At 35.0% G+C, this 22,552-nt stretch overlaps 1 protein-coding gene across 6 annotated transcripts in view; it reads left to right on the top strand.

Annotated features, from left to right (window-relative positions):
* The window catches only part of LOC138711906 (von Willebrand factor C and EGF domain-containing protein-like), a 216,975-nt gene that overhangs the window by 173,036 nt on the left and 21,387 nt on the right, over positions 1 to 22,552 (top strand). For 5 of the 6 annotated variants that reach the window (XM_069843205.1, XM_069843209.1, XM_069843206.1 and 2 more), the window contains 6 exons: positions 7 to 276; positions 365 to 538; positions 2,377 to 2,571; positions 5,117 to 5,290; positions 5,997 to 6,170; positions 16,337 to 16,564. In XM_069843205.1, coding sequence (XP_069699306.1) covers positions 7 to 276; positions 365 to 538; positions 2,377 to 2,571; positions 5,117 to 5,290; positions 5,997 to 6,170; positions 16,337 to 16,564 — 1,215 coding nt within the window. Of the gene's footprint in view, positions 1 to 6; positions 277 to 364; positions 576 to 2,376; positions 2,572 to 5,116; positions 5,291 to 5,996; positions 6,171 to 16,336; positions 16,565 to 22,552 lie in introns of those variants that run through there. The other variant, XR_011335524.1, reaches the window with a different exon arrangement.

Raw genomic sequence — 22,552 nt, 5'->3', positions numbered from 1 at the left:
TTTCAGGCCTCCGGACTTGGAGATCGCTACTTTGAAGTGATAGATTATGACGACGATTATTTTGATGAGCCTTTGAGAAAAACATACAATAATAGTGACCCATTTGCAGTCCCAGTGACTGTGCCTTCAATTCTCAGTACGGACTTAACAGTTCTCCCCAGACATTGGAACCTGACTGGGAAACCAGAACAGGATTGTTACCATGGCGACAAGAAGATCAAGTCCAGGACAACATTATATCGGGATGAAAAGAATTGCACCAAGTGTATCTGTAAGGTGAGCTTATAAACTTAATTTGTAACCTCATGGAATGTTTGTTTTGTTTCAACCTTTTGAGTACAAAGAAATGGAAAATTATTTTCAGGATGGTGAACTGCGTTGCAAGCCTCACCACTGTCCCACACCACACTGTGAGGCTCCACTACATGGTCGGTGTTGTGACTATTGTCCAGATGATTGTCTGGTCAGTGATGATGTCTACCATCCTGGAGAAAGATTTGTACCAGCTGTGGACGTCTGTAGAGAATGTAGATGTGTGGTAATGGCACATGTAATGTTTTCAAGTAGGATATTAGGTAGTGTTGATAAATACATAAACGCATTTAAAAATATATAAAATGACATTTTTTTTTTCTATAAACCTTACTGAGTTTTAAAAACTATACTGGTATAACTTAAATGACGTGTGAAATTTGCGTTTATATCACGAAGCTTCAGTTTAAAAATATTACAGCTATGGTTCCATTTCATTGCATCATCTCACCAATACTGAATAACCTTTATATTTTCAATTGTTATTAAATAGATAAAAGTTATATAACGACAGAGTTATATAACACACAGTTATTTTATAATTCAGATTATGCAGCTAAGGCCCTTTTTTTCCATATCCTTCTCTTAAAGCTCTCTGTCCTGTGCATAAATTAACACCTAAAATGGCAAGATCTTCTAATCACATAGTGACAACATGATGGTTTTTATCTTGAAGTATTACCAAACAGTAACAGAAAATATTTGTGTTTCTGTACACACAGATACCTTGTAAGTCCCAGAAAGGAGGCAGTGCGTATGATGAGACATACAACGAAACAAAACTAATTTTATTACCTTAACTAGTCCTCCTCTTATGAAGCAGGTCGCTCATCCTCTGATCATGCGCACTGCCTCCTTTCTGGGACTTACAAAGTATCTATGTGACAAAATTGTTTTCTAAGACTGTACGTCTTTCTAGATTTGTTAATTGTAATGTATAAAGGCTTAGAGCTGTTTCATTGCTGATTTGTCTTTTCAGTGATTTTTTTCTTTCAAAATATGCATGTAAATTCTGTTACATAGAATAGAATTATTTATATAGTGTATGTTTTAAGTAACCATTAATTGGGCGCATTTTGTAATTGAAGTTTTTAGTATAAGTTTGCTTTCTGTTGCACATTTGATTATTTGTTTGCGTCATGTCATTTTGCAATTGAATCAGAATAAAAATTAACTTTCTCAGTATATTTACATTTCATGAGAGTACCAGAGAATTAACCCTCCAGTAGTCACTGATCCAGTACTTTATTTATGATTGATGATCCAAGATGGCGGCACTTCTTGTATCTGTCATCTGGGTATCTTTTGTTTGTATATTTCTCTACCCTCTTAGCTAGTCGCTGTAATTGACAAATGTTAAGCTTATGTTTTCTTGGAGTGTAATTAAGTTGGTGCGTTCTTGGATCACAACTGTGCTCCAAACAGATGTTCTCAGTCTCTAAATTTATGGTTTTACAACATTTATTAAGATATATAATTGGACAAACAATTGTTTGTAATTTTGAAGAAATTAATATAATTAGACTTTGTTAATGTGTAATCATTAATAATTAACCACAAAAGTAAAAAAAATTAAATTATATGTGAGAAAAATAACTCAGAATATGGATCATAACTGTGATCCACACGACCACTAACATTGCATTTGAGTGCATGATTACTGGAGAGTTAAAAAAGAAAGGGCTTTTTTAATTTAATTACTACAGGTTTTGTAAAATTAGCATTACACTTATTTTCATTGTCGTCATCACCACCTTCTTCTTCAAGGTTTAGGCTTGTTAATCTGTTATATATACAGAGTATGACAAAGTTACGCCTGATTTCTATTCATGCAAGCATACACTATGTACAACGATTAGTATTATTGTTGTTATTTTGTGAAGCTGTTGATGAATGTGAGTAGAATTACTGTGTCATTTATCGTTTGGTTGAGGTAACCTTGGTGTTTAAACAAATAAAAAAAATAATACTTCATGCATTCAAAATCGGGTGTACTTTGTAACTTTTTACACACTCTGTATTTGAATATAGGAACTTAACACTTGAGAAATGTGGTTTTTGCAGGCAGGTCGTGCTGTATGCGAGAACATCCACTGTCCTGCTCTAGATTGCCCAGAACAGTTCCAAGTGATTGTACCAGAAGAATGCTGTCCAGTTTGTACACCTCCAGAACCAGGCTGTTTCTATAAGGGACGTTTCTTCTACCAAGGCCAACTGTGGGTTCGCAAGGAAGGCAGGTGCCAGGCTTGCTTATGTAAGGTACTAAAAACCACAGTAGCAAAGAAAGTCATTAATGGTATGCCTTCTTAAAAATATCAATGAAGTTACATTTGCATTGTAAATCAACGGAAATCTTAATCTCAACAGTCATTTTACGAGTCTGAAGAATGCATATTGATATAGATAAGCATCTTAAAAAAAAAAAAAAAAAAGAGGAGACATGAAAGTGTCTCGATGTTTTGAAACTCCTATTTGAAATGAAGAGAATATATTTCCCATACTTCGAATGATGTAGGGACAAGAGTTGCTTAATAAGAAAATTCCCCAAGCATAGTGAATTAACAGAACTGTATTTAAATACAACTTTCATTGTTCAGGTTGCAACTTTAATCAATTTATTGCTTTGAAATGGGGGACTTTCCATGGCCTTCATTGTCTGAGAGAGATGAATGTTGTGGGTAACCAAATAGAGTCTTTGCAGTAAATGGTCAAGGTGTTCGTAGCTTAACTCTGCAGTTTTGCACGTGTCTGTTAGGCAGTATTGGAACTATAGTCCCGTCGCTCTAAATTGCGTTGCAGGTCGGCTACATTTAAACGTGCGTCTTGTGATTCGCTTATGAAGACGTTATTCATTTCTTAAGGCTCGATAAATACTTAATATAATCGCCCGCCATTTTGGCTCTTTGGTTGGTGTTCGCAGAAAGCACACGAAGACATTTGCCGCTCAGTTATTTGCTGAATTACAGTGTGTTTGATTTATTATCATAGGAGCTACGACATGATAATGTTTAACGGTGTGCCAAATAGATTCCTCTTATGGTAGCTCGGCAATGAAAGAACAAAAATGGCGAACAATACTACCTACCTAGACTTTATAGAGCCTTCACTTCCTAAGACGTAAGCAAAGAGGAGGAGTCACGCCGGGAATAACAGCGTCGCGACTATAGGTGTTGGCATTCAGATTACCGTGAATTTCACTTTCGTAGTAGATAACAGCCCTCATCTCTTTGCTAAAACATATCTCAGAATGCTTGCCATGCTGTCAGCTTAAATAATGAGACATATCTACTCTGCTGTATATGTTCTTTTATACACAAAAGCTCAGGTTAGATCAATGATAATAATTAAGGCATCATTCATGAGGCAACTAAGTCAGGAGATAATGGGTAGATTGGCTAGTTTCTTTCCTCCTCCATTGCATACATCGCTGACTAGTTACATATTACACTAATCAGAGTTCAGATGTATACAAACAGTTTTTTTTCTCTGACACACATCGTCAAGTGAGATGTACTGCCTGATAATAGATGTACGTATCAGCCAGAACCTCAGTCAGAGGTGAGAGATGGATATATTTGCAGGTATTTCCTTATAACGGTCAGAAAGTCTATAATGAAAAAAAGAAAATGGTTCAACTGTTCTCTCTAGAGTAATGAAATAAATTCTGAATGACATGAAGAATGTATTTATTTTATTGTATTTGTATTTTTTAAGAAATATTGTTCTAGTGCCTCTCTGACTATAAGAGCATACTTGCTAGTGATAATATTGGGTGGACATGTTATGAGTTTCTAGTGCTGCGCATGGGGCTGCACAGCAACACAAGTCTGCACTTTACCAAACTACAACTTCAGTACTGGAGGCACTGGCTAATAATATTAAAAAAAACGTTTAACAAAGTATGTAATCACTGTATCACCCAAGAAGATGTTGGAACTGATTTCCTTCATATTCCAAATATTTCTGGCATCAACTAATGAAATTATCTAGGATAATATTTCTAGTTGATGCTTGATGTCATTAAGAGCTTCTTCAGTGAGTACTGTGCGATGTTGTCTTCGCTTCTTATCTCGAACACTACCCGTTTTCCGAAATGTGTTAATTTATGATTTGCAACATGACTTGGAATGCTATCATCAGGGAAATGTTCTTGGAATAATCTTCTGAAAGCATGAGTCGATTTTGTACGCACATACGAATCGTAAATAAACACTGGTTGTAGTATAGAATACTTTTGGCCTATTATTGGCCATACCTTTTTTAGCACACTACTGTACACGTGTGATTTCAACAGTCATTTAGCTCAGACTGATGACGTGTTTTCGTGCTTCTTGCCATGGCTGGGCTGACTGATCACATGCAGGCAGAAAACTCATAATCTGTTCATCCTGTGTAATTAATATAAGCCTGGGTTTACTATCTCTATAAATTGAATGCTTAATAGTGCTAAACCTACTGAATGAGAACAGGTAGAGGAAGTGTCTGACATTTATTTGTGTCTGCAGAATGTAAGTGTTGAGACGGTTCATCATGTTTGGTGACCAATTATCTGTACACATAAACAAAGCTATTCCAACGGGTTAGAGTACACAGTTGAGTCCAAGAACAGCACAAAGAATGATAGGTGAACAGACAAGTTTAGTGATATTCTATTAAGTAAATCATATCAGCAAAGTATTAACTATAGAGTTTTTATTATCTAATGCCAAGATGCTTAGTGATATCCTATTGAATTAATCATATCAGCCAAGTATTAATTATAGATTTTTTAATTTTTAATGCCAAGATATGCTCCTTTGTTCAGGATGGCGCAGTTCAGTGCAATCCTGTGGTATGTGTGGTAAACTGTCAACATCCACAATTTGTTCCTGGAGAATGCTGTCCTCTCTGTGATGGTTGCCAACATTACAATCGTAAATATAATGACCAGGAAATGTTTCCCCATCCATCCGATCCATGCAGCATATGCCAATGCCAGGTCAGTATTTTCAAACTTTCTACATCTTTTAAGCTCAAATTAAGTACAACATATTCTTCTCTTAACATAAAAACATTCCTGATGTAAACAAGTACATACAAATTTACTTTGTGAGGATGACCTTTGTACACTTTAGTAATGAGAAATTTAGTGCCTCATATAGACTCAATTTATATTCTGTAGTAAAATTAACAATAAGATGTACTTTTGCACTCAGAGAAATTTAATAAATAACGATTTTACTATAACATGTACACATGTATTTTATTTGTTTAGTTATATGTACCGGTATTCATTTTTTATTTATTAATTTCTTTATTAAATGAAAATAATTGTATTGAAACTAATATGATAGCTTCATATAAAAATATTTCACTAATTAACTTGGGATCTCCACTAGGCTTTGGACAATGAAGCATAAGACTTCGAAACTAGTCAAGCAAGATAAATCCTAAAGATTAACACATTAAAGAAATCAGTGATATGTAAGTGTTAAAAGTGTATATAGAAAAATGAAGAATAAATATTTCCTTATTTTACGTGTTCAGAGTTTCAGTATGTGAGACTGATGGCTTATTCTTTACTTTATTGGTTTCCTTCACTGCAATTATTCCTCTTATTCATATATTGTAATAAACTTAATACACTACATAACCATATCAGTTGATGACACGAACTCATTTTGAGTTCTGTTGCTTCTTTTCAGCATGGCAACATAACTTGTTATCCAAAGCCTTGCAACATTGCCTGTAGTCATCCATACAGACCTTCTGGAGACTGCTGTCCAACTTGTAGACATTGTTATTTCAGTGACAGGAAAATAAGCAATGGTGCAAGTCTTGTGATCAACAACGGAACCTGCCAGGAATGTACATGCAAGGTGAGTGTCTGGTTAGCGAGACAAAGTACATTCCTAAGATATTCAAGATATGAAAGATGTATCAAAAGTTATGACAGTGTTAATATCACAATAATTAGTAAAGTAATCCACAGTAACGTACTCGTGGAAGAAACATTATCTTGTTTCTCTACAAAATCACTATTCCAGATAATAAATTTCCACAACCTTTCCAGGAATTAAAAAATGTTTTTAATAAAACTCCATTTCAGCATGACAAACGTCCAGCAAAGGAAAAGATTGTTCTTCAGCTCTTGCTTCACACTGTATGTCTCTGTATAGAGAGATAGAGAGAATGGATGGGAACTTTTGTACCATCTGTTTGGTTTCATAATGGTACAGATGTGAGACTGTCATTTCGAGGTCAGTAAGATACTTAACAGGATGTGTGTCATTGCTGCAGAGTGCTATAAACAGAGATGGGATTCTACTGCAAGATCACTTTTGAATTGTGGAATGGTAGCAGAAATGGAAGTGGTGATTTTGTGAAGAAGTAGAGTAAGATAAAATATTTCACTCATATCATAATGAGTGCATTCACATGCACCTCTCATGCTTTTGGTGCAACCTTATGTAGGGGTGGAATTATTGTTACAAAAACTGTGGATTATCCAATTTGCGGGTTATCTGTGCGCAATTGAAGTTTATTTTACTTCGGAATGTGTATGATAAGAACTTTCTGTGTTAAATTTTAACGTACCTTGTTAACATGTTTCGACCTATTTTGGGTCAACATAATACGTAAGACAAAACAAAACCACAAAAAACAGAAGAATACAACACAAACATAAGAACACAAAAAATACATCACACTAACATACGAAAACAAAAACACACATAAAATTGCAACCTCATTCGAGAAATTAAATTACAACATCGCATACAGAACAAATAACACTCTACAAAAACATCTCAACACACAAACAACACAAACAAACAAATACAACCACACAGGCATATACAAACTCAAATGTAACACCAGCAACAACTTCTACATAGGACAGACAGGCAGATCATTTCAAACACGTTACAAAGAACACATCACAGCCATAACAAAATTACAAAACACCTCCACATATGCAGAACACATCACAAATGCCAACCACACCTACAGAGACATCAACACAGACATGAAAATACTGCAGATCCAACCAAAAAGCCAGAAACTCAACACACTAGGACAATATGAAATATACATACACACGAAAACACACCCCCAACGATATTCTCAGCACACAACTCAATTTCAAGACACATACACTCTTTGACTCTACATTACAAACACACCCTCACAGGAAACAAGAGGCGCCAAGACCAACAACGACCAGTTCTGAAGATAACCCAAAATAGGTCGAAACATGTTAACAAGGTACGTTAAAATTTAACACAGAAAGTTCTTATCATACACATTCCGAAGTGATACAGTGTTAAAAGTTGTGTAATCAAGATGTTTATTTTACTTTATTTTTGTCACCAAATTTTGAATACATGTGGACCAATCTTGGAATTCGAGTAAGCAAGTCTCAGAGTGACGTTGGTATAAAAATAATCTGTCCATAACAAGCTACCTCATCCCACTTTATTTATTGACTCAAATCTTATTGTAAAATGTTTATAAGGCTTAGATGTTCACATAGTTTTCAACTGACGATCAGACAAAACCATTATTGATTAATTAGTTGAACACTTATAATAGTGATCACAACAGTCTGTTGTTTAGTCACCTGTCCGAAGACAGTCTGAACCTCACAAGTGATACCAACAAGGCACCACTTATGAGGCAACAAAGCCAGGAGATAATGGGGTAGGGCAGCAAGTTCTTTTCCCCCTCCATTGCATACATTGCTGATTAGCTACAAATCAGACATTATTATTATTATTATTATTATTATTATTATTATTATTATTATTATTATTATTGTTGTTGTTATTATTATTGTTATTGTTATTAAAAACAAGTACTGTATAGTTCTTAGTTTGTCTTGTCTTAAGACAATCATTAGAGTTATTCAGTACTTTTGAGGAAAAGAGTATGATTAAAAATCGTCTGTAATGACGAAATATTCGTGTTATCTTTATTATTCTCTTCAGTGTATGTAGAATAATGAGTACAAGTACGAATATTACAAACTGTAACAATATTAGTGTAGTTAAAATCCCATTGCTCTACATAATATAGAACAGTATCAACACACTCCCAAGCTTACTGTTAAAAGTAATAGTTGAATGTGTTAATTATTTGACATATTAAAATTTCAAACATAGTACTCTATGGCTAGTACATAGAAAAAGGTTCTTTTTGCAGTGAGAAACAAAAATCGTATTTTCTGTGTTTTCAGTTATCTGTGCGCATTTGTCAGTGATTAACCCAGATAATTGAGAATTTGCTGCAGTTTGTGACAATATTATTCCATGAGACTAAATTGCTCTATTATGGTCACTAGCATCTCTTCCTTTGGAAAGTAACATATTTGCTTTGTCATATCTACTGAGTGGCAAAAAATAAGTGAAAAATATATTTTTTTTTAATCCAGAAAATAAAGTTTGTGCTGATTACAGCTATAACCGCACAGAAAATATTATTGTTACCACAATAACGACATCTGTAGTTTAAGTAATACATTTGGATAATTTGGCAATGTTTTGTGCTCTTTTCTAATAAAAAACATTCCAAGTGTTGCTGCTTATACATCTTTTGACAACAGTAAGCATAAAGAATACCTTTAACGTTTATTTTAGAGAATTTCCATGAGATTTTCCAATATTTCTTTCACAGTCTGTTGATACTTCGATGCTAATTGCTGTTGAGATCACGATTAATTCCCCAATTAAGGATATTCTTGCCGAGAGAATGCAGAATTAATAATATTACCATGGATGAATATATAATAGGATGCGAAACTTGCTGAGTTTCCCATAACACATACTAGAGGTGCTGTTGTAGATATTGATCTTGCTGCCATCTGTTGGGACGAGGGACGTTATTACAGAGCAGTGTATATTGGAGAGTACCGCATTCTTTTGATCCGACAAATGCTGACGCGGCGGCCATATTTACTCCTGCGGAGACTCAGTACACCGCAAGACTTGCGTAGGAACACAGGTTTCTTGTGTGATTTTCCATCGTTATCATGAAGAATGCCGTGTTGTTGTGCAGTTAATCAATGTGTAATCAATTGCTGTTGTACTGAATTAGCATTACAGCTTATTGTCTATGCAGGTGACATGAATATATCAGGAGAAAGTACACAAACTATTAGGGAAAACACGGGAACTTTACTGAAGCAAGTAAAGCGATAGGTTTGGAAGTAAATCCCGAAAAGACAAAGTATATGGTTATGTCTCGTGACCAGAATATTATATGAAATGGAAATATAAAAATTAGAAATTTATCCTTCAAAGAGGTAGAAAAATTAATATATCTTGGAGCAACAGTAACAAATATAAATGACACTCGGGAGGAAATTAAACGCAGAATAAATATGGGAAATGCCTGTTATTATTCGGCTGAGAAGATTTTGTCATCTTGTCTGCTATAAAAAAAATCTGAAAATTAGAATTTATAAAACAGTTATATTGCCGGTTGTTATATATGGTTGTGAAACTTGAATTCTCACTTTGAGGAACAGAGATTAAGAGTGCTTGAGAATAAGGTTCTTAGGAAAATATTTGTGGCTAAGAGGGATGAAGTTACAGGAGAATGGAGAAAGTTACACAACGCAGAACTGCACACATTGTATTCTTCACCTAACATAATTAGGAAGATTAAATCCAAACGTTTGAGATGAGCAGGGCATGTAGTACGTATGGACGAATCCAGAAATCCATATAGAGTATTGTTGGGAAGCCAGAGGGAAAAAGACCTTTGGGGAAGTTTGCGATTCTGAACAATTAGTTGAGTTTCTAGGTATAGATGTAAGTAAACCCAAAACAGAAAGGTCTAGTGAAGATGAATCTGAGCAAAAGAAATTGATATAGGCTAAATTTTAATTTAACTCAAAATGGAAATATAGACTTGAGTGAACAACAAGCTCTTTACTATTTGTTGGGATCAGTATTGTTCAAAATAAAACAAAATAAGTTATATAATATTTGTGAAAACTGTATTTCATATCTAATAACTGATAACAGGGATGAATCTATAAATTTTATTAGCATTATTATTTTATTTTATTAGTGACTCTCAAGTCGTACATGAAAATGTCACGTATACCCTTATAAATTCGTGTTTGATATAATTCTAAATGCAGAAAAATGTGAAACGTTGGTGAAAATGTATTGACACTAAAGGATTTGAAGTCTTTATTCATTAACACTTCAACTCATACGTTCTCAATTCGTTATAATATATCTGAAAAAGGCTTATCACTATTTTAGAACTAGAACATATTTATTGTTAAGAAAATTGTCTGTTATAGCAAATGCACGACAACAATTTGCTAAATATGGCGGTCGAAATGTTGTGTGAGAATTGCATTAGAAAATTGTTGATGTTATCCCTATTGAAATGGACATAACAAATAATAAAGTGTTATCTCCCATGAGTCATTTCGCTATGACAATAATGTTTGTTAATTCTTGTCTCCTGTGTTCAATAAACTACAACAACATGCATGATATTGCCTTTAATCACCATTGTTCTAGCATTACTGCTTACGCTTCTGTGCCGAGTAAGGAGTAAATATGGCTGCCGCCGTCGATAATGCGGTACTCTCTAATATACACTGCTCTGCGTTATTACATCTAGCAGCGCACCAAGTAGCGAAAAGAGTAACAATTACTCCATGCATTTAGCAGCGCACGTGGTGACGAAAATGTTAAACTGTGCAGAAAGTATTCCCTCCCACCATCATCGATATTCAACACTAACCCAATTTAAAATAAAACATTTACATTTTTATTCCTCACAGCATCTTCTACTGAAAATTCTTACTGGAGCCAACAGGAAGATAAAAGAGACGATCTATTTTACACTACCCAATTAAAATATAACCAGACAGAGACAAAAAATAAAGCAAAAGATTAGATAATTTGGATTGTATTCTTTGGGTATTTATTGTACAACGCAATGGAAAAGCCTGCAAGAACTACTTAGTTCAATTTATTATATTACTATTACTTTACAATACATTCAACAACACTATTTTACAACGTCCATAAACATCACTGTTTATACACACACATAGTATCACTTTATGTTCACTTATTAACAAGTTTCTGTCTGCCATCTTGTCTACTCGAGCAATATCTCGAATGGATAAATAGAGAACTCTGGGTAATGTACCCAACACGTAGTTCTAATGTTCACCACCTACGACGTTGGGCACTGATAATCTTATTTCAGCCCCCCCGCCACCAGATGGTGCTGACCACAGTTTCGCATCCTATTATATATTTATCCATGATGTTACCTTCCTAGACTCCCATGTGGTAACTTCAAGCTGACTCTGGACTTATCTGTAAAGAGCACAGTGCCCGAATTCTTCACAGTTCAACTTCAGTAGACATGGATAAATTGAATCTGAAAAAACTGTATTCTCTCATGAGTAGAAGTCCTATTGTAAGTCTTCTGGAGGTCAAGTTTGCTGCAGACGATTTCTAGTCTGCATACTTGTATACTGATCATGAGTAACTTGTATCACAAGAAAACAGTCATCACTCTCAAAAGGTGCTTCTCTTATGACCTGAACCTAACCTTGTGAAAATATTGTCTTTCCTGAACATCCGAATAGCCCTTCACACGCTGCAGACATACGTACAACTTCTGTCAACTGAAACTGCACCCATTTTCCACCATTGTCACTGCCCTTGCATCATCTTTATTGCTAAAAGTCATCATGGAGAACTCAGTCCTTGAGTTTGAGTATAAAAATTGCCTGCATGCCCCAGTAGATGTGCAGCATGAGAATTCTCAGCAATAAACCTTCAAAGAGCTGTGTATATTCACAGTTGTAAAAGGACTTTTAATCAACAAAACTTATGGTGGGTTGTTTGTGATCGAAAAGCAACAAAAAGGAATTTGCGAGAAACTCTCTTAACATGTTACTTGAACTGTAGAATTAAGTTATAATATTCTAATGTCAATACATTTTCTGTGAATATGTTTTTTTTTTCCTTTCCAATAGTATGAACTAGTTTCTTTTAGAAAGCAAAGAGTTTAGCTTCTTTTGCTTAATCATTGTAAATACCTAGAGACAGTGGAACCCAATGTGTAAGACCTGCTGTCGCATTCGAAACTTCACTCCCCATAGTAACAAGAAAACAAAGCAACTGTGTGGTTTGGACCATCAGTACTATCTGTATTGAAATCACATTCAGACATGTGTGTGTCACGACTTACATTGGTAAATTGTGAAGCTGTGTGATTTCTACTACCATTCCTTCTCTTACTTCAGAACATTACATGGGCATAGTGGGAAATTAAATATTTAATGTAGTGTCGAGAATTATTTGAGACAAATAATTATAACCTTGCTTTACTCTGTTGTTCATGTACTATACGAAGACTGGAAATATTTTGCAAAGATATAAAGAGCTAGAGTCAACAGCAATTCGGAAGGCTGTAGTCTGCTAGTGTTTGCGTCGAGAGAGACAGATAGAGAGAGCAAGGCAGCATACAACATTGTCACATCGTACTTCACGCACACATGCAATACAAATAGCGCAGGAGAGAATTTAAATTATTAAAAGACAATAATGATCTTAGCCGTTGATTACTGTAAGCATGACACCAAACAAATCCTCTTTCCTTCACTAACAATATTCTTTGCACAGTTCTCAATCTCACACCACATGCTTCTGCAGTCGTTTTTTGTGCATTGGCAATGTTTCAGCCAGCATCTTGATGGCTTGCAGCATTCTGCTCGTCAACGTTTTTAAAATAATTATATACCTTAATCACTATTTTCCACGCCTGCCTGTGCAATACTTGTCTTTTTACAGTCTCTTCTTCCATTTATTTATCTTACACACAGTATATGTTAGTTTTACTTATTCAATGTATTGCAACACTCACATGTGAACAAACGAACTCAGGAAGTATTTGTTATAGATTGATTCCGATTGGTTCTACTGTACAAGCCTGTGACGTCACATACCAGAAATGCTAAGGCACATAGAGCAGCTGACCACCTTCCGAAATGCCATCTAGTCTAGCAAAGCAAATAGCATGTCAGTTAGTGCAATTTGAAGAATGTTGAAAAATAGGAAGAAACATTAAGTACTGGTGTAGCATTCTGGAAGAAATAACCAAACTTGATAATTTTCGGTTGTTCAAACCTGTATGAGCAAAAGGGTTGTGCCAACCATACAGATATTGGTAATAAAATTTAAAAAGACATTAATTGAACGGTTGGATGGAAAAGAGGCCTCAGGTCACTCAGACCCTTTTTGTGTAAAATGTTTTTTCTGAGTCCTTAGGGTTTGAAATAAGTGCCTTAGAAATTTCATGAATGTAACATTAATATTGCCAGTGTTAGAGCTGTGTGAATAAATGTTGATAAATGTGGAGACATCAGCTGTCAAACCTCCAAACACATTGTGGCTGTGTCAAACGTGTAACGTGTCACTAGTTGTGTTTAAGATGTTCTACCAAAAGTCTCGAAGCAACTGTCATACAAATGGAAGTTTAAGAGGTTACATATTATTCAACAAAAACTTAAGGATAACAGCAGATTTATATAAAGTAGAGGAAAACACCGAAATAGACCTAACAAAATATCTGGTGATGACTGGTTGCTTGTTAGTTAACACTGGGCATCTATTACATCTGTTGAAATGCACTATCGAGGCAAGGACACTAGCCAGCTCTACTTTGTTGACTCTTGTTTGGATGTAACAAGTCTGTATGGATCTTTTCGTGAACTTTACAAAGAAAAGAAAGGCCGTTTTCCGGAAAAGAAATACTACAGCTACTATAAGTTCTTAGAGAGATGTCTCCATACTCATTTCGAAGACCACGAACTGATACAATTATGTGACTTTTGCGAAAAGTCTTAACTGCAGCTAGGAGCAAATCCAAGTGATATTCGAACAAAGACTGATTTAGATATTCACAAGCAGAAAGTTACTGAATACCAAAAGGTAAAGGATAAAGTTCTGGACACAATGAATGAAAATTCTAAATGTTTGGTCATCGAATTTGATTATGGTCAAAATCTACCCGTACCTAAACTGAATATTAATAGTCAGTTTTATAAAAGACTATTATGGTATAATGTATTTAACGTGTATTGTCATAATGTTAAAAATAGTGTGATGTATTGCTACATTGAGACAGTCCAAAAAAAAAAAAAAATTCAGAAAGTGTTGCATCTTTTCTGCACCATTTTATTGAAAGGAAACTAAACAGTTCTCATGTTGATTATAAAGACATTGTTTTGTTTTCGGACAATGCTGGGGGACAAAACAAAAATTTGATTATGTTTATGTTCTGTTCCTATCTTGCTGTATCACTTAAAACACGTGTTTCTTAGATTTTTCCTGTTCGAGGTCACTCGTACTGTCAATGCGACAGGAATTTTGCCATTTATTTCAAGAAACTGAAGAGAAAAAGCAGAGTTGCAACTGGACCTGATTATGATAACATCATAAGTAAGAGTGCTGAGGTTGTTAATGGGAAAGGGACGCTGAAAAGTTGGGGATCAACCTTGAATCCATTTTTTCAAAGAAAACCCTAGTCTAAAAGTAAAGTTTTCACATTACAGAAGTATTGTAAGTTAATGTACTCTACTACCAGTGATGTTTTGGTTTGTACTTCCCACAATGGTACCTGTAAACCATTTCCACTTGTGTTGAAACCGATCAGGTTTTCTTTAAAGTTAAGTGATACTGTTCCTGTTGCACCCAAGAAAAAATTCAAAGTTGATAAGATACGAGATGTCAGAAGTCTTTATGAGTTTTTGAAAGAAGATGATATAGCTGGTTTGAATAACAGTTTAAGAACACCACTGAGGAACCAGGAGCATGGCAAGAACTTCAGGAACAAGATGAAAACTTATCAGTTGAAGCAAGTGACTATGAGGACATTGTAGCTAGGGTAGACAGTTTCTAATGTGATGTGATTGAGACATGTTTAATCAGAATTTTTTTGATATATTAAGTTCCTTTCTATTATATTATATTTTCATTAAATTATGAGAAAAAGCATATAATTTTCTGTGCATAGGCAGTCTAATAAATAAATAATAAACTGAGTTTATATTGAGTTCCTTTGAATTCTGTTATATTTTCATTACATTATGCAAAAAAGCACATAATTTTCTATCCGTAATAATAAATAATAAATTGAGTTTATATTTTATTTTCTGTTTTTAAGAAAAAGGGCCTGAGAGAGCCAATTTTGAAACACCAATAACTTTTAAATCAATCAGCTGAACACAGATTTTCTTCTAAAATATTATTTAAATGTTGCAAATTCTTTTACCAAAAGCATAGAGTGTTATTTTGTACAGCAAAGAGAAAGGGACCAGTACTTTAAAATGTTTAAAGGTCTTTTTCTCAAAACGCCATTTTCTCACTGAGGCCCTTTTTCCATCCAACCGTTCAATTTCCAAATACTAGTAGTTCAACAAATGTTAGTAAATTTATCAAAGATTTTGGATTTAAATGGAAAAATAAAATCTAATAGAGGTGCTTGTTGTTGAAGACAGTAATATATGCTTTTAGCAAGGGAATCATTTGATCTGCGTTTGGAGGATTAGGAATGAAAAACGACAAAAATGACATTGCAGAAGACGAAGATGTGTCAGGAGTGGATGAATTAGAGGATGACTAATTTTTTTACAAAATGTAAATTGAATATTTTCAATATGTCAAATCTACATGTAGATATAATATATTTTCAAATTCGGAAATGATTGCTGTCAACTTGGAATCAAAACAAACAGTGCCGTAATGATCTAGCAGCACATGATGTCACCTGATAATTTACTGATAGGTAAATTCATATTCAAACTTTCAATACAATGACTCTGCATGTCTAAAACTGTGGACTAGCTGTATGTTGTTTAAAGTGGTTTTCTTGCACTATTCTGACCTTATCATTTGGGAATATCTGCTATTAATATGTGATGTTAACAATAGTGAAAACATTCATTTCTTGAAGATGGCAGTAAAAATTATTGGTTACTGCTGCTGCTTGGTTTCAGCAAGGCAATGTGACGTGTAAGCCAGCTGCATGTGCTGCACCTTGTATGATAAGGGGAAAGCCAATACCGTCAGGCGCTGAGTTTCACATTGGGTCAGACACATGCACACAGTGTCGCTGCTGGAATGGCACAGTCTCCTGTCATGCCGTAGAGTGTGAGACCACCTGCTCGCATGGAGTCCTCCTGCCTCACAGATGCTGTTTAGACTGTACGAAGTGTGATTATGAGGTAAGATCATAACAGATGTTTCCTTCTATTTTTAATACATAGTGTACATATTATTTAAAGACATACATGACAACTCTAAGTGATGCATTTGACATTACTCTTTCCCTGTTCAATCTGAGCTGTTATTGACATGTGAGCGTTCTTCCATTTATTATTAGTAAAAAGCAAAATGATGATGTATTGTGTGGGAAAAAAGAACTACATTTCTTACTTATACATTACCATTATTGACAAATCATGACTGTCTACCAAGTCATCTCTACAGAATACAGCTTCACCCATATGTGTCCTGTGTAACGATCCAGCAGAAATGAATGAAGACCACTTGAAGACCTGTGACGCATTAAGATCAGAAGAAACTACAGTTCAAAAGTATTGGAAAGCACGACTGCTAATGGCTTCATTGCCAAATGCAAGGCACTAGACAACAACAACAACAACAACATTACCAAATAAATAACAAATTAATGACGAGACATTCTTCTTACATGGTATGTCTTCCCTGATGATGTTTTATTTTAAAAATACTTTAGAACTATGATGAAGGATCAGTGGATCAGAGAAAAATTCTCTCCGGCACCAGGATACCAGATTGAATCCTCTTAGTTTCCCTTTAGTGGCCAACCCTCATGCACTGTGTCACAGCTGTGTGACAATGGCACAATGTCCAACACACTATGTGCAGAGGTGCACTCATTACGAATGACTAAGTGGCCAGGATTTGACGGAATGAGCGCCGTCTTAAATCACTAAGTGATTATATATGCATATCATATTATTGCGATGTACCGAAGTACATATGATATTTCTGTGCAGGAATTCTGCGTTATGATGAAGGAGTGGTGGAGTGGAGAAAAATTCTCTCCGGCACCAGGATTTGAATCCAGGTTTTCAGCTCTACATGCTGACACTCTAATTTCGATGCCTGATTGAATCCTCTTGGTTTAAGCTCCACCTCTTAGTTTCCCTTTAGTGGGCAACCCTCATGCACTGTGTCACAGATGTGTGACAGTGACACAATGTCCAACACATTAATGTGCAGAGGTGCACTCATTACAAATGACTAAGTGGCCGGAATCCAACGGAATGAGTGCTGTCTTAAATCACTAAACTGAGAGGATTCAATCCAGCTTCGGAATTGGAATCTGGTGTGGCTTAGTGGATAGAGCGTCAGCACATAGAGCTGAAAACCCAGGTTCGAATCCCGGTGCCGGAGAGAATTTTTCTCCTCTCCACCAATCCTTCATCATATGATAACGCAGAATTCCTGCACAGAAATATCATATGTACTTTGGTACATCGCAATAACTTTAGAACTAATCAAGACATTCATCATTTTGATACAAGGTACAAATTAGACCTCCATCTACTTTCTGTTAGTATCAGCTGTTATACTAAAAAATGATTCCACTATTAATGTTTTCAATGACTGCCTAATTATCATGAACTTTGAAAGGCCAAGAAAAAAAAAAATGTCGTCATCCTCGTCCTCGTTGAATGGCAATTAAAAGTTGATTTACATCCTTTCTCTAGCTTTCCAATAAAGTGCTTCAATGTTGTTGTTCTTTCCTATTATCACTATTTAGTAGTTTCATTTTGGAGATGCCGATAAGCTCACTGTATTATAATATCAATTTTTGTTTTCCACCTGTGCTTATCTTAATATTTGGATTTATATGAACGTTTTCGACACTCGGTGTGTGCCATCTTCAGATATGGGGTCTATGTCATTGTGTGTTGTGAAGACCTAGCTTCTTAATTATGTTGTGGGTTGTTCACTTGTGTATGACCTTTCATGATTTCTTAATTTAGCTAAAATTACTATAAGCAGTGTGTGGTTGGTTGTTATGATTCTGTTAAATTCTATCTTTCGAAAACCCATATAGGACAATAGAAAATTATGTTAAAACCATTATTATGACACATAAATATAAACAAGTAAAATATATACACTATAAAAACACTGTAAAACACTGTATACACTATATCACTTTTATCACATATATGGTTGGCTGTGTTGGCCTGTTATATCGTTAAAATTGGGTTGTTTTACTGTTCTTGGTAAAAACTGTCTTTTTGACGCACTTTCACTGATTTTCCATAGTATTGTATGTTGGAGTTTTTGATGTTGTTCAAGTTGACTACTGTGAATCGTGGATGCTGTTATTGAGTACTTAGACGTATATAATACAAGCTATTTTCTGTTGAGTCCGCTGTCTAGTATGGCCATGCGTGTGATTTTAGCTGATGTTGGAGTGTTCCTATGTGGTGCATGGCTGAGACTAGATACTAGACAGCGGACTCAACAGAAAATAGCTTGTACTATATACGTCTAAGTACTCAATAACAGCATCCATGATTCACAGTAGTCAACTTGTACAACATCAAAAACTCCAACATACAATACTATGGAAAATCAGTGAAAGTGCGTCAAAAAGACAGTTTTTACCAAGAACAGTAAAACAACCCAATTTTAACGATATAACAGGCCAACACAGCCAACCATATATGTGATAAAAGTGATATAGTGTATACAGTGTTTCACAGTGTTTTTATAGTGTATATATTTTACTTGTTTATATTTATGTGTCATAATAATGGTTTTAACATAATTTTCTATTGTCCTATATGGGTTTTCAAAAGACAGAATTTAACAGAATCATAACAACCAACCACACACTGCTTATAGTAATTTTAGCTAAATTAAGAAATCATGAAAAGTCATACACAAGTGAACAACCCACAACATAATTAAGAAGCTAGGTCTTCACAACACACAATGACATAGACCCCATATCTGAAGATGACACACACCGAGTGTCGAAAACGTTCATATAAATCCAAATATTAAGATAAGCACAGGTGGAAAACAAAAATTGATATTATAACTATTTAGTATGTCACAGAGGAGAAAGTGCTGTTTGTTCACAATTCATTTCTGACTTTACTTCTGAATTCCAGTATAGCGTTGATAAACTCTGTTTTCCATCTTTAGTTCTTCACGGGAAGCTCACCATATTGTAACTCTCTTAGCATTAACCAGGTGCACCACGAGGAGTCAAAGGAACAAGTTTAATTTTTTTTTTTTTTTTTGAAGACAGAGTTACGCTGCCCTGATGATATTATGATAGGATGATTATGAAGTGCCAGGAGAGTCTTAAACCTAAGCCTAACCTAATTTTCAGACCATGGACGAACACAGGAACATTCTCTTTTAAGGAAATGAACTGTAGTCAGAAGCTCTGACCACTAGCTCATGACGCTGGTCAGTTTAGAATTTAATTAGCAAAATTTCTCCATATTCATACCTCCTACTCAACTGATGAACTGTTAATGCTTGTAAATTAAATTAATCTCTTAAGCCCGGTTTCCATGCTGCTTGTTTCTGTGATGGATTCCAAGCTGGGAGCGCTGATGGCTGCTCTGCGTGCTTGCTTGCTTGCTGGAAATAATGCTCCCTGGTGGCTGCTTTCGAGATTAGATTATTTGCTATTTTTCGTGTTAGCCTGCAGGCTGGAACCAAAGATGATGATGTAGTATCACCACTGAAACCATGTCGCCATGTTCGTTGTTTTCCAACAATCTGTTCCCCCCCCCCCCTTGTATTCCTTAGTTTCTAAGAAACGGCAATTAAATATCGGACTTCAGCTGTTTTACACTTCTGGTTTAATTACTTTATTACAACATTTACTATTGTTAATGTAGGACTTTAGTTGTTTTCCACTCACGGTTTAGTTTCTTTTTGATCATGAGTGTTGGCAACAGATGAAACCAGTTGATTTTTCAATTTGAACTGTAAAAAAAAGAGCCAGCTGCGTGTGAACAGTAATCAATCAGCATAGTACCAAACATGGGGACCATCAGAGCACCAAGTTTGCTGGCCAGCAAGGAAACAAGCACTGTGGGAACTGGGCTTTACTCTGTGTTAATAAGTATTATATTATATACTCTTTTATTTATTCCACATCTCAAGCTACAGTGTTGGTATAAGATCTATGAAATACGATAAATTATATTAAAACTAAATTAAAGACATATAAAAGTAGTGCAATGATTCATATTGTGATGATATCTATAATATGATTACCATTCTAGTATGTTTACATATTGTTATTCTTTTATGAAAATAATGGAGATAGTTTCAGAGTCGAAATCGGAATCTTGTATGTATCAGTCATGCAGTCCTGATATGAACAGACCTCATATGTTAGGTTAAATAAACGATAATATTCAATTTGTAATTGTCAACATTTCGAAACAAGACCATCACTGTTTCACTAGATCTAAGGAAGAGTTCGTCATTTTGAGAGTCTACTTATGGTAATGTAGCAAACTATTTTTGTGTCTGGAAGACAAGTCAGCATTTTATTGAGTAGTATTTAAGGCAAAGGTATCCCTTTTACACCGTTACATGCCATGAAGGCACTTGGGGGGGAAAGGTATGGAGGTAGAGCCGCATGCTTTCTTGACCTTGGCACTAGAATGAGGTGGCATGATCGGCACCATGCTCTGACTGCCTTTTATCCCCTGGAAATACCCAGTACTCAATTTTATAGAAGGCTGAGTGAACCTCGGGGCCGTTCTGGAAGTTTGGTAACGAGAAAATCCCGTCATCACCTGGGATCGAACTCCGGACCTTCCAATCCATAGCCAGACATAACTTTTATGCATCGAAGCTACTGTGTTTTTTGGAGATAGACTCAATGCATATTTTCAAATCATCCATACTATTTTTATTTATTTATTTATTTATTTATTTATTTATTTATTTATTTATTTATTTATTTATTTATTTATTTATTTATTTATTTATTTATTTAACCTGGTAGAGATAAGGCCATCAGGCCTTCTCTTCCCCTCTGCCAGGGGATAACAACTATAATATAAAGAATACAATTACAATTAATATTGAATTTACAAATACAATAAAAATCAAAGTACTAAAAGAATTAATAGACTAATAAAAGCTAGACAGTTCATTGTAAAAATTAAGAAGAAAGAAAATTTTTTTTATTAACTAAGTAAAAATTAAAACTAAGTAAAAGTTATTGGATGTAAGAAAACCTTTTCATTTTCATATATTTCGCAAGAATGAATATATGCTGTCTATTAGCCTAGATCATATGTACAAGATTGCTCGGCCTTAGAGGCTTTGATGGTAACAACTTTTGTCAGGTTTACTATGCTACCATCTAGTTGTTACATAAGGAGTCACGTCATAACACCCATTTGAATTGCATTAGCGGCTGTACTGCCATCTCATGTTCGTTTATGATGGACAGATATATATATGATCTAGGCTGTTAGTTACCAGTCATAGGGTATGTTGTAAAATGAGTAAAACAGAAATGTGACATTAATTCGTTAATGAAGTATCATTATATTGCAATTTAAAGATCTGCAGTGAGTTCGTGCGAATGTTCCTGTGTTTCGATCAGCTGACCAGTGGCAGGTCTCCACATCTACCACTGCTGCTTGCATCTGCAAACTCATGGCACTTCGGTGAATTAAAGCTTACATACTGTATTATATTAGCAACATTCGGTATTTATCCTCCTCACAGTAGCTGCTGGAAGTTTTGCCAATCTTATGTGATACATAATTCACATCACATCATTCACTGAACCTATTTCATTAAACCTATTCACTAAATTTAATATTGTTTTTCTATACGGAACTAGACAGCCAGAGAATTTACATCTAAAGTTTTTCCCTTGTTTTGCCTCACAATTTCTTTTTCTCTATGTACGTTTTCAAAATGTGTACATGTTTATGCATCCAAAATACAATGCAATAAACTGCACTTATACTTAGCTGAGTCACTGTTAAAGACAGACTACAAACTGGCACTGCTAATTTCGGGGGCGAGGGAATCATCAACCATGCAACTTTTAGATGTAATCTCTGTCTCTTTTTCTCCTCTTTCTCTCTCTTGGCACGTACACAAAGAAGCTGATGCCTGGAGAATAACGAACACTAGTCAAGAGT

Source organism: Periplaneta americana, chromosome 13, assembly GCF_040183065.1.
Source record: "Periplaneta americana isolate PAMFEO1 chromosome 13, P.americana_PAMFEO1_priV1, whole genome shotgun sequence".
Taxonomy (NCBI): Eukaryota; Metazoa; Arthropoda; class Insecta; order Blattodea; family Blattidae; genus Periplaneta; species Periplaneta americana.
The sequence above is the reverse complement of the archived record's forward strand: the minus strand, read 5'-3'. Positions and strand labels throughout refer to the sequence as shown.